Source organism: Molothrus ater, chromosome 27 (assembly GCF_012460135.2).
Source record: "Molothrus ater isolate BHLD 08-10-18 breed brown headed cowbird chromosome 27, BPBGC_Mater_1.1, whole genome shotgun sequence".
Lineage (NCBI taxonomy): Eukaryota > Metazoa > Chordata > Aves > Passeriformes > Icteridae > Molothrus > Molothrus ater.
The window spans coordinates 1383219-1396083 of record NC_050504.2 but is presented as its reverse complement, the minus strand read 5'-3'; the positions used below and the strand labels follow the sequence as shown (position 1 = coordinate 1396083).

General features: G+C 43.6%; 1 protein-coding gene across 1 annotated transcript in view; it reads left to right on the top strand.

The window, feature by feature from the left end:
• Positions 1–12865, top strand: part of MYO1D (myosin ID) — a 169229-nt gene that overhangs the window by 83848 nt on the left and 72516 nt on the right. Inside the window, exons 17-19 of the mRNA XM_036398823.2 lie at positions 3631–3854; positions 8736–8880; positions 9279–9383. Coding sequence (XP_036254716.1) covers positions 3631–3854; positions 8736–8880; positions 9279–9383 — 474 coding nt within the window. The remainder of the gene's footprint in view (positions 1–3630; positions 3855–8735; positions 8881–9278; positions 9384–12865) is intronic.

Sequence of the window (12865 nt, the reverse complement as noted above, 5' to 3'; positions counted from 1 at the left end):
GGCACTGCCGTGGTGCCATGGAAGGTCCTCACTGGCAGGGGGTTCTCCAGTTATGACAACTTGATTTGAGAACATGCTTTTCATTAATGGTTTGCTGTGTGTGTAGCCAGGGGCATGTCTGAGCTGGATAATTGGATTTGGGAGGCCAGTGTTTGTACAATTGTGACACCTCTTGCTGTGAAGCCAATTTCTGCAGCAATGCAGCTGATACAACATGGGGGCAATCTGTTCCAGCCTTTGTTCCAGGCATGTCTGACTGGTGGGAGAAGTAACCAGAGTGAGAGACTTCCCTCAACAGCATGGCTGCTTCCAGCCCAAGGAAACAAAACCAAGACTTTGTTCTGTATCTGAGGTGGTCCAGGGAACAGCTGACAGCAGTGAGGCTCTGCAAAGTCTTGAGCAGCTTACAGGGATTTACTGTGTGTGTTCTTTTCTTGAGACACTCTGTAACACCCAAGGATTGTTCATTGAGGCCTTTGTTCCTCATTTCTGTTCTTACTAAATTCAAATATGAGAAATTGGCAGTAGGGTTTTGCCCAGTTGATTTTGTTTGTTGTCCATACTTCCCTTACACAGGTACATTTTATGTCTCTTCCGTCTATGTTTAACTATCTCAAGCTATCCAAATCTTCTTTGCTTTTCTTTTAAAAAAATTCCCCACTTTGGATGCTCAGTTTTTGGATCCTAGCTGGTGATTCTGTGAAATTCAGAGTTTCAGAGCCTGCTCTGCCCTCAGACAGGGAAATGCCAGCTTTAATCCAGCCTTACACATTTTGGGTGAAATCCAGGCCTTGTGCAAGTCTGGCTTAGGCAGGAAGCTTTGAGCCTTGAGCTTCCCAGCAGCTCTGAGGTCTTTGCATGGCTGAAGCTGCAGCAGATCTGAGCTAAAACCACAGTGGTAACTGAGTGTGGTGACTGACTGCTGAGCACAGCACGTGTGCAGGGGGAGCTGCTTCCTCTCTGTCTAATGGCCTCAAGAAATAAATAAGGAACATCTTGTTTATTATTTTATCTGCACACAGGGATGAGATTCTCCCAAGCTCCCTGGGTTTGGTTGCTGTGCTCAGTTTCTGCTGTGGCTTTTGTGCTTCCTGCTCTTGCCTTTCCCTTCACTGTCCCATGTCCTGCCTTGCTTCCCCAGCTCTTCCTTCAGCCACTGAAATGCCCAAATGTTCTTTATTCCCACACCCTCCCTGAGAGCAGCCCTGGCAGGGGCTGAGGCTGCCATGGAGTTCCTTGGGTTGTTCTCAGAATCCCAGAGTGGTTGGGGTTGGAAGGGACAGTGAAACCATCCAGTCCCACCCCTTGCCATGGACAGGGACACCTTCCACCAGGAGGGATGTTCAGCCTGGAGAAAGAGGGGGCTCCAGGGAGAGCTCAGCGTCCCTGCCAGGGCCTGAAGGGGCTCCAGGAGAGCTGGAGAAGGACTGGGGACAAGGAATGGAGGGACAGGACCCAGGGAATGGCTCCCACTGCCAGAGGGCAGGGATGGATGGGATATTGAGAATTGGGAATTGTTCCCTGGCAGGGTGGGCAGGCCCTGGCACAGGGTGCCCAGAGCAGCTGGGGCTGCCCCTGGATCCCTGGCAGTGCCCAAGGCCAGGCTGGATACTGGGGCTTGGAGCAGCCTGGGACAGTGGGAGGTGTCCCTGCCATGGCAGGGGTGGAACTGGAGGATCTTTCAGGTCTTTCCCAACCCAAATCATTCTATAATGCTGTGGTTTTGTGTGGGCAGGATTGTGCAGGGTCTGGGCTCTGTTCTGCTGTGTGAGAGCAGAAATGGGCTCCACTGATGAGTTTGGTGCTCCAGGAAGTGCTGGGTGCTGAAGAACTGCCCAGGCTCAGCCAGAGCGCCCTGGGTTGTGTCTGTAGGGAAAAGGAGACGTCCCCCACAGGGACAGCGAGGAGAGAGAACTCTGACAGAGGTTCAGAGAAGGGAGTTCTCTGCTTTTGAAGGATTTGATACTCACAAAAGCTCTGTGTTTCTCTTTAAACTTGGGATGTCTAGAGAGGAGCAGCCCCTCACAGCTCTGCACTGGTTGCTGCATGAGCTTTTCTGGGCTGCATGGCAGGACTGTCAGTGAAGCTGTCAGGAGAGCCTCTGACATCAGCTTCACAGAGCACCTGTCATGATGAAAACAGCCTCGGGTAGTTAATTAATCCTTCTGTAGATGGAAGGCTTGATGTGCACCAGCAGTGCTGTGGGATCTTTCTCAGAGGGAAATAAAGTCTGTGACAGGACCATGGTGAGCAGGGAGGCTCGTTATCATTCCAGTTCAATTCTGCAAGGAAAAATAAATACAGTCTTCTGCTTGGTGGGTGTGTGTGTGTGTGTGTGTGTGTGTGTGTCAGGACTGCTGCTGACAGGCTCGAGATTCTGGGCAGTGTGTGCAGGGTTGAGTGCTTGGCAGGTTCAGTTCAGATGTAATGTAATATGGTATAGAATTATATTATATTATATTATATTATATTATATTATATTATATTATATTATATTATATTATATTATATTATATTATATTATATTATATATAATAGAATTATATATACTATATAATAATATCATATATAATATATTATATACTATATACTATATATTCTATATAAAATATATATAATATATAATAGTATAATAATATATGACATAATAGAATAGAATAATAACTAATAGTAATACAGTATAGAATAATATAGTATAATAAGTAATTAATTAGCCTTCTGATAGGATGGAGTCCTCCTCATCATTTCTCTCCTTCGTCGGGGGCCCCTGGTGAGCAGGGAGACTCGTTATCCTTCCAGTTCAATTCTGGAAGGAAAAAGAAATACAGTCTTCTGCTTGGTGGGTTGTGTTAGAGGGTGAGTACAGTTGGAGATGGATCCCTTGGGAATACCAGGGAATGCCACTTCCTCTGTGTTGGGGAAGATGAAACAGGAAAGCCTTATAAATATGATTGTCTGGCAAAAGATTTTGAGAATATGGAAAGTATAAGTGAGATTGCAATGAAAGCAAGCTTTGAGATCCCTCAGTTACTGAACAACTGGAAAACAATGGTGTGGCCACTGAAGGTGATCCCCTTTTGATGGAACAACACCCTCTGCTTGCAGACAGGCCCAAGGGTCAGAGCAGACCCTACAGCTTGGCAGAAGGGCCCAAAGAGGAGTTTTTAGGCTTTAAAATGTAACACAGTATGGTAATGTAGCGATTCTTATAGGCTGTATGTAAATGTTATAGGATTTGTGTATTGTACTAGATTGGGTAGTGAGAATTAGAATATTCAACACAGAAGAAGATTTATTGTATTGTAATGGGAACCTCACTCTCTTAAGCTTTTGCTCTCTTGCCCTTTTACTCTCTCACCCTCTCATCCTCTCTCCCCCTCTCTTCTCTCAGCCCTGCTCTGAGCTGTGCCTGGCAGCTCCCAGCAGGGCCCTGCACCCAGGCCCTTTGCAATAAACCCCAAGTTCCAGCCCTGGCTGCAGAGATCTCTCATCTCCATCCTACCCCCCTGACACTCCTACACTCTGCTTACAGGACAGCAGAGGAAGTCCCTTCCCTCGAAACAAAATTATAAATCCGTGCAGCACAGGAAGGGTGTGGGAAGCCACCAACCCTGTTGTGTGTCCCCGCAGGTGTGGCGGGGCACGCTGGCCCGGCTGCGCTACCGGCGGACGCGGGCGGCGCTGACCATCGTGCGGCACTACCGGCGCCACAAGGTGCGCGCCCACCTGCGCGAGCTCCTGCGGCGCTTCCGCGGCGTGCGGGACCTGCCCGACCGCGGCCGCTCCATCCCCTGGCCCGCCCCGCCCAAGGTGCTGCTCCGCTTCCAGGAGGCCCTGCAGGACATCTACCACAGGTACGGCCCTGCTTGTTGGGGAAGATTGTTGGAATTAAACACCGAGAGCATGAGACTCCTAATCTCAGGGTCGTGGGTTCATGCCCCATATTGGGTGCCAATATACTGGAATTAAATACCAATACAGCTGGATGGAACGTGCCTGGGCTTGTCTGACCCTTGCTGCTTGGCCAAGGGCAGCAGCTGTGGTGGTTTCACCTCAGAGGCACCTTTGGCTGGCTGGATGCTGCAGCCGGCACTTGGGACAAGTCCAGGCCTGGAGCTCAGGTTTACCTCTGGCAGAGAGGCTTCAAGGCCAGGTGAAGGAAAGGAGTTGGTTCTGCTGGAGGGTTTCGATCCAGAGCTTTATTCCTGGCACACAGGCCTCTGAATCCAGCAACAGCTCCAACAGAACGGCCAAACCGTGTGGTTGCTGTGTCTTTTAACCCAGGGAGAGGGGGAGGGAAGGGGTAGGGATCCCACCAACCAGGTAAAGGAGGGGAAGTCTCAGGGGACAAATGACACCTGGATGGCCCAATGTCCCCAGGGCTGAGAGGCATCTTTTGAACTCTGCCAATCACACGATGCCCTTTCTGGAATGCCAAGATTGAGGGACAGCACTCAGTAGGGGGCAAGGGAGGGAAGGGAGAGGGTATTGGCACACCTGGGGAAGGAACCGGGATAACTGAGACAGGCTAATACATCACACTGCAGCAGAAGATGAAACAGGAAAGCCTTATAAATATGATTGCCTGGCAAAAGATTTTGAGAATATGGAAAGTATCAGTGAGATTGAAACGAAAGCAAGCTTTGAGATCCCTCAGTTACTGAACAACTGGAAAACAATGGTGTGGCCACTGAAGGTGATCCCCTTTTGATGGAACAACACCCTCTGCTTGCAGACAGGCCCAAGGGGCAGAGCAGACCCTGCCAGCTTGGCAGAAGGGGCCCAAAGAGGAGTTTTTAGGGTTTAAAATGTAACCCGGTATGGTAATGTAATGATTCTTATAGGCTGTATGGAAATGCTATAGGATTTGTATCTTGGACTGGATTGGTTAGTGAGAATCAGAATATTCAACACAGAAATAGATTTATTGTATTGGAATGGGAACCTCACTCTCTTGCCCTTTTACTCTCTCACCCTCTCATTCCCTCTCCCCCTCTCTTCTCTCAGCCCTGCTCTGAGCTGTGCCTGGCAGCTCCCAGCAGGGCCCTGCACCCAGGCCCTTTGCAATAAACCCCAAGTTCCAGCCCTGGCTGCAGAGATCTCTCATCTCCGTCTGTCCCAGCTGTCCTACCCCCCAAAGCTCTGACACCTGTTGTAGTGTGGTTTTATACTTTGCAATACTTTGAAGTAGTTTTGTTTTGTATCCCCATATTTTCCCAAATGGTTTATCCCAGACAGTACCCCCCTCCCTTTACCTGTGTTATCCCTCTCCCTGGATGAGACCATCCCCAAACCCCCACCCTGGCTCTCTGTCAATCACTCAGCATCCCATCCCTCCATCTAGAACTTTCGGTCTGGGATGTGGAGTGATTAGCCAGAGGCCAGGGGTCAGCCTATATGCTAACCTGTATTTAAATAGGAAAATTAACGCTGTCCTAAATGTCTATCCCCCAGTACCCATCCCTTAGGGTCACTCATTGGTTGGTAAAATGTTATCTACTTTGGGTTTCCACCTCCCTTTAAATGTAACCTTGGCACATCTCCCAGGGCTCTCAGCAGGAGCCCCCTGAGGTGCAGGAGCTCCTTTGGGACTCCTGGAATAAAACCTTGGATTGACCCCTGCTAAGAGTCGGCCCTTTTCTCTTCTACCGATGTCTCTGGTGTCTCTTGTGCTGCAAAGGTGACCAGCCCAGGTGCCCTCAGCACCCTCGGGGCACAGAGAGTGTCTGCCCCTTGTCTGCCAACTCGGGGCTGGCTGAGGGTTCCTGAGAGGCTCACAGAGGGACACAGACACAGCCCCCCATGGCACAGCTGCTGCAGGTTTTAGTTTTTGTGTTTTTCAGGTTCTGTGCTGCTTTAGTGGGTAGGTCTGGGCTTCATATGAGGGTGTGAAAAACGCCAGTCACTTGTTTTGAAAATTTTAAAAGTTTAATAGTAATAAAATGGTTATAAAAATAGTAATATAATTAGAGTAAAATAGTAATATAATTAGAGTAATAAAAATTTGGACAATTTGGATTAAGACAATATGAGACAATAGAAACAAAGAGTTACAGACAGTCCGGGTACCTTTTCTGGGCAGCACGAGCCTGAAAAAGGCCCCACGGTAACAGAGGATTAACCCCTAAAAGCAACAGCCTGTTGCATATTCATACACTCCATACATGATGCATAAATTCCATTCAAACACAGGATTCTGTCTGGTCATCGTCAACTTCTTCCTCTTAATCCTAAAGGCATTTTCATGGCTGAGCAAGGTGGGAAGAAGTTCATTTCTTCTGATAAGGGAGCAATAAATTCTCTTTCTCTGAAAGATTCAGGTGTCCTGTGGCTGCTATCTCTCTGCAAGGCCTTTCTTTTAAAAGTATCTTACATAGCATAGTTTCTGTTTTAACATTTTGTTATAACCTAAAACTGTATTTAACACACTACTAAAAAAATTAATCTAGCATAACTTTCTAACATAACACATATAATATTCATTTGAATAATTGTGAAAAGCCAATCATAAAATACATATTTTTCACAAAGGACAAATGATCCAAACTCAGGCCCAAGAGCATAAACAATGTGGGCTGAAGAGAGAAAAACAAGGATGGGACTGCATAACCTAAAGCTGTAATTGGACAATTAACTCTAATATGCTAATAGACCAAAACTTATAAAATTGTGAGACCTCATGACTGATGGGGCATTTTGTGACTATTTTAGGTTCACCTGGGGTGCAGCCCTGGCTGGGCTCTTGTGCTGCCCCAAGTGGATCCATTGAGGCCTCCTAATAAATCCCTATTTATTCTTTAGTCTGTCCAGTCTCTGTTTTAGGTTAGCCTTCACAAGACATCAGTCCCAGGGACATCTGGCTGAAGGACATGATTTGGGTGTCACTGGCTTCATGCCCTTGACCAGGCAGATAATTCTGATCCAAAGATTTATTGTTGAATCACAGAGCCCCAGGGTGATTTAGATCTTAAAGCCCATCCAGTCCCACCCATGCCATGGACAAGGGCACCTTCCCCCAGACCAGTTGTTCCATTGTGATAAATATTGTGTTTCCTTCCTTGGCCCCTTTCTGGTTGGTTTTGAAAAGAAAGAGCAGCTGCTCCTGGATGAGGGGGAGGAGAAAAAGAATCTTCTGGATTTCCCCAAGATTTCTTGTAGTAACCTAGTGTTTTTCTGCAGTAAAATGAGTGATGTTCCCCTTGTCACCCATGTTCTGTTTGCAGAACTGGTGTTTGTACCTTCATTAAACTCCCAGTATCTAAAGGCTGGTGATTTTTTTCCTCTGGGAAGCTGTAGGCAAAGTACTTACAATTCCAGTTTGAGAAATGATGACTTCTGAAAGTGGCTGAATGAGAGAAATGTTGGCTGGAGGGGCTTTCAGAGACCTCCTGTCCAGCCATCAGCTTGCAGGGCAGTTCCAGCAGCTCTAGATCAAGTCAGGTTTGTTATTTTCTCCAGCTGTCTCTTTCAGGAGAGACATCCATCCACCCACAGCCTGTCTGGGGAGAGAGTCCTGCTTTCAGAATTAGCTCAGTTATCAGAACTACAGAATTTTAGCTGCTAAAAAGCCTTTTTACAGCATTAACCCTTGAGTTCTGCTGCTGCTGAAGGCTGGGGTGTGGTGTGGGGCAATGCATGGGCTGCCCTGCCCTGTTCCATGGTGCACTTGGAACTGAGGGGCCAAATTCAGCTGTTAGAGGAGAATGATGCTGTAAATGAGCCCAAAAATGGCCTTGCACACACTTGATTGCCAACAGATGCACCAGTGGTTGACTTGTGGGTGTGGGATTGGGAGTGATGAGTATTTATATACAAATACCTTTTGTGAAGGTATCTACATATACCTTCATATATGTATATATATTATATATATATTTTTAATATATTGTATATTATAATGTGTTTTATATATTATGTATATAAAATACTAATAAATATGAATATATATTCAAAATATATTATATTATATTATATTATATTATATTATATTATATTATATTATATTATATTATATTTATTATACTATACGATACAATACAATTGTGAAGGTATTTATATATACCTTCATATTTGTATATATATTATATATATTATATATTTTAATATATTGTATATTATAATGTGTGTTTTATATATTATATATATAAAATACTAATATATATGAATATATATCTAAATTATATTACATTATATTTTATTACATTATATTATATTATATTATATTATATTATATTATATTATATTATATTATATTATATTATATTTATTATATTTATTATATTTATTATATTATACAATACAATACAATTGTGAAGGTATTTATATATACCTTCATATATGTATATATATTATATATATTATATATTTTTAATATATTGTATATTATAATATGTGTTTTATATATTATATATATAAAATACTAATATATATTAATATGTATTTTAAATATAATATAATATAATATAATGTAATATAATATAATATAATATAATATAATATAATATAATATAATATAATATAATATAATATAATATAATATAATATAATATAATATAATATAATACAATACAATACAATACAATATAATACATGACTTTAAAACATCAGCTGACCTTTGCAGCTTGGGGAGTGCCTGGGCAGGACTCTGAGGTGTCCTTGTGGTGCTGCTCTGGCAGCAGGAGTCCTTCCTGGCGAGCTCCAGGCTGAGGCAGACCTTGCTCTTGCTTTGGTGGCAGGTGGAGAGCGGCCGAGCTGATCCGGAGCGTTCCCCCAGAGGTGCTGCCTCAGCTCAGGGCCAAGGTGGCTGCCATGGAGCTGCTGAAGGGCCACAGGGCTGACATTGGCCTCCAGAGAGCCTGGCAGGGCAACTACATCGCACTGGTGAGTGAAGGGATCTGGGCTCAGGGGCTGGAAGGGGAAAATTCTGGAAAATGAGCGTTGGTTTATTGGGAGGGGAGGTACTTAGATATTTCCTCTGTTCATGTGGGTTCAAAATCTTGACTTCCACTGCACTAGGAGTGATTTTTGTGAATCCTGAGCAGCACTAAAGCAGTGCCATCAGCTGTCTCTGCAAATGGGCAGAGCCAGACTTCACTGGGAGACTGAAATGCTGGGTAGAATGGAAAACACAGAGACTGAAAGAAATTCTCTCTAGGCAGATTTGATTGCTTCCCTTTACTCCGTCCTCCCTTGGAGCATTTTGGTGTGTCAAGGTTTGGTTTCCCAAAGCACAGAAGGGTGGAGGGAGCCATGTTCTGAGCCTGTCTCTGCTTTTCCAGAAACCAGACAGCCCCCAGAGCTCAGGCTCCTTCACCCCCGTGGCCAACGAGCTGAAGCGCAAGGACAAGTACATGAACATCCTCTTCTCCTGCCACGTGCGCAAGGTAACGGGGCTGGGGTGTCCAGGGACCAGGAGGTGACCCTGGGGTGCTGGCACAGCACTTCAGAGCACTTCCAAGGAGCTGCATCAGGCATTTTTGGGTGGAGCAAGGTTGGGTGGCTGCTGGGGCTTCATCGTGTCAATTGTTGAGGCCCTGCCCATGCAGAGTGCTGGGACTGAATGGTCTTTAAGAACCCTTCAACCCAAACCATTCCATGATTTCATGATAAAATCAGTTCCTTCTGCATAACTGGGTTGTGTCTGATGTTTTTTTGTAGCAGAATTGGGTTTTTTGTTAACTTGGTTGGAAGGTTTAAACAGCTAATTAAAAAAACACACTTGTTTAATTGTTGTGGGTAGGTCCTAATGATACTGTTGGAAATATCTGTCAGGGAAGGATATTTTTAATTTTACAAAGCCAACAGACAAACTCAATTTCAGTGGCAGGTGAGTGCTGTGGGTGTTCAGGTGTTTTTAAGAAGCTGTATATTCTTTTTATTTGTAAATACTGCAGTTGGTCCCCACAAGCACAGTTATTCCTTATGATTCTGCAGATCTTGACAATTCATTCTGCAGCACAAAATCTCACTTTCTAATAAAACTTTGCAAGTGGCAGTGAGTTGTATTGTTTATTCAACAGTGATTTGTGTTCATCAAAATAGAAATCTCTTCTTTCCAAGCAAAAATATCTCAGTGGAGTTTGGTGTTGCTGTGACCACGTTCTCTGTGAGCATGGGGTTCACAGGATTAAGGGAGGAGCTGGCCAGTCTGAATCCAAACTTCCTCTTTACAACCTCACAGCTCTTGGGCTGAACCTCCCTGAGGGACAGAGAAATGCAGAATTCCCCCTGGCTTTTTTCAGGTTAGGCTGAAATCAAAATAATTCTTCTTCTAACTCATTTAATGAACTGATTCCAGTTGCAGCTTCTGGCTAAACTGGGATGACTGTGGAAAGGACAATATTCAGTTATTAGAGATGTGATGGAATGATGGTGATGGCATCACTGGGGTCTGTGTGTGATGGACACAGTGTGGGAGTTTTATCTGGTTCATTGTTATGCAGCTCTCCAGCCTTCACATCCTTGGGTTTCTTTTGCTCCTGGTTCAGCTCTCAAGGACAATCTCCTGTGCAAGCACAGGGCAAAGCAGATTCCTGAAGCACAGATCCACATTTCATCCTGTTCCCTACCTGCCAGGACAGAGCTCCTGCCTCCAGACAAGGGTCAGAGCAGCATTCGTTGGTTTTGGTGTATGGAGGAATCTCTGAGCATTCCATGTTTCTGTACTGTGACTGTGCTGGAAAAATCCAGTTTTTGTGGGTTTGTTGCACTGAGATGCCAGCACTTCAATAGTAGAAGCAGAATGGGGATGGAATAGGTGTTACCCATCATAAAGTGGATTTCTCCTGAGCCTGAAAGGCTTTCAGTGCTCTCAGAGGCAAAGCTTTAAAGCTGTGGGTGCATTTCAGCTCAGCTGAAATCACAAATATTGCATGGTTATAGCCTTGCAGCCATATGGGTTTTAAATTATCTTGTAATTTCTTTTAACTTTTGAAAGGTTAAATTGTTGCTTTCTTTTCACAGAGAGGTAGGACTTGTATTGTAAAATCAGGGTGTCCCAGTGTAGGGAATGATTGGCAGCTGACTCCACTGGTTCAGAAGGCTGAAAAATTGCTTTATTAAACTATATTATATTACATGATACTACACTATATGAAAGAGATGCTGTACTACAAAGAGTATTAAAGAATACTGAAGAAAACTCATGCTTGAACTCCTGACAGTCAGGACACAATTTTCCCCAATTGGCCCAAGGAACATTTGGCTCAATTTTTCCCCAATTGGCCAAGGAAACAAAACAATCCTCCGCAGAATCCAACTGACAAATCACTTCAGGTAAACAATGTCCATAACACATGTGCAAAAACAACAGGAGCAGCAAGCAGAGATAAGAATTTTCCTCTTTTTCTCTCTGTGCTTCTCCAGGAAAAACCCTGAGAGAGAGAATGATGGCTCTCTGTTCAGAGAATGTGAATGCCACAGTCCAGATCCCCTGCTGGCCTGCTAAGTTAGGGATTCCTGGCATGGCTTTGGAACCATCAGCATTTCCCATCTCTGGAAGAGCCCAAGGCCAGGCTGGATGGGGCTTGGAGCAGCCTGGGACAGTGGAAGGTGTCCCTGCCATGGCAGGGGTGGCACTGGGTGGTCTCTAAGGTCCCTCCAAACACAAACCACTCCATGATTCCATGATCCCAGCACTACTGAGGGCAGGGCTGCACTGTGCCATCTCATGGATGTGTAAGCCTGGTGATTCCAGAGCATCTCCATGTCACAAAAGCAAACTCTCCCATCCAAAGCCATGCTGGGATATGGCTCCTTCCTCAGGGAACCGTTTGTCTTCTGCTTGTACAGACAGGAAACGTCCAAGGGAGCAGAGCAATGAACACAAACACTGCTGAAATGGGAAGGTTAACAGGAGAAGGATTTGACATTTGAGAATTTAGCATTTCCCTTTCCAAGCAAGGCACTTCCTCAGGTCAGGTTTCTGGATGTACTGAGCAGAGGTGAGAGCTGTTGGGCAGGAGTGACTCTGTGCTCTGTCTGCAGGAGCACAGCTGGGAACAGCCTTTGCCCTTCCCAGGAAACCATTTCCATCCTAAGCTCTTTAAAATCAAAGTGTTTCTCTTGTCAGAAATACAAGTTATGGCATCCTGCCTCTTAGCCCAGAGTAAGGGCAGTCCCTGGGTGACCCTCAGTGCTGGGCCAGGGGGAATCTCTCCTCATTGCTGCATTCTTCCCTTGGAATTTTTAACAAATAAATTTTTAAATGAATCATCAGGTTTCTTCTCTTTAGCCTTGACTCCCCTATGTCCTACCTGTTGGATTATGGGTTTTTTTTTTGATTTAGAGATGAGGAAACTGAGAGGTGTTTTAAAAATTTTTTTTTTTTTTACTTTTATGAATGTGTATATATATACCTTCATATATGTGTATATATAATATATATTATATATTGTATATTATAATGTGTGTTTTATATATTATATATAAAAATACTAATGTAATATAATATAATATAATATATTTGTTTTATATATATAACAAATATTACCTATAAATCCATTTCCCACATTACCAAACCTTATTGGCCCAGGGTGGCATGTGGTGCTGGCACGTGCAGCCTGGCCCAGTGCTCAGGGCACATTTGTCACATCTCTCATGTTAAATATAGATATATAATAATATATATAATATATATGTATAATAATATATATAATATATATTATATATTTTTATATTTTTATATATTGTATATTATAATATGTGTTTTGCATATTATATATAAAATACTAATATATATGGATATATATAATATAATATAATATAATATAATATAATATAATATAATATAATATAATATAATATAATATATAATAATATAATGAAATATAATATATAATAATATAATAAAATATATAATAATATA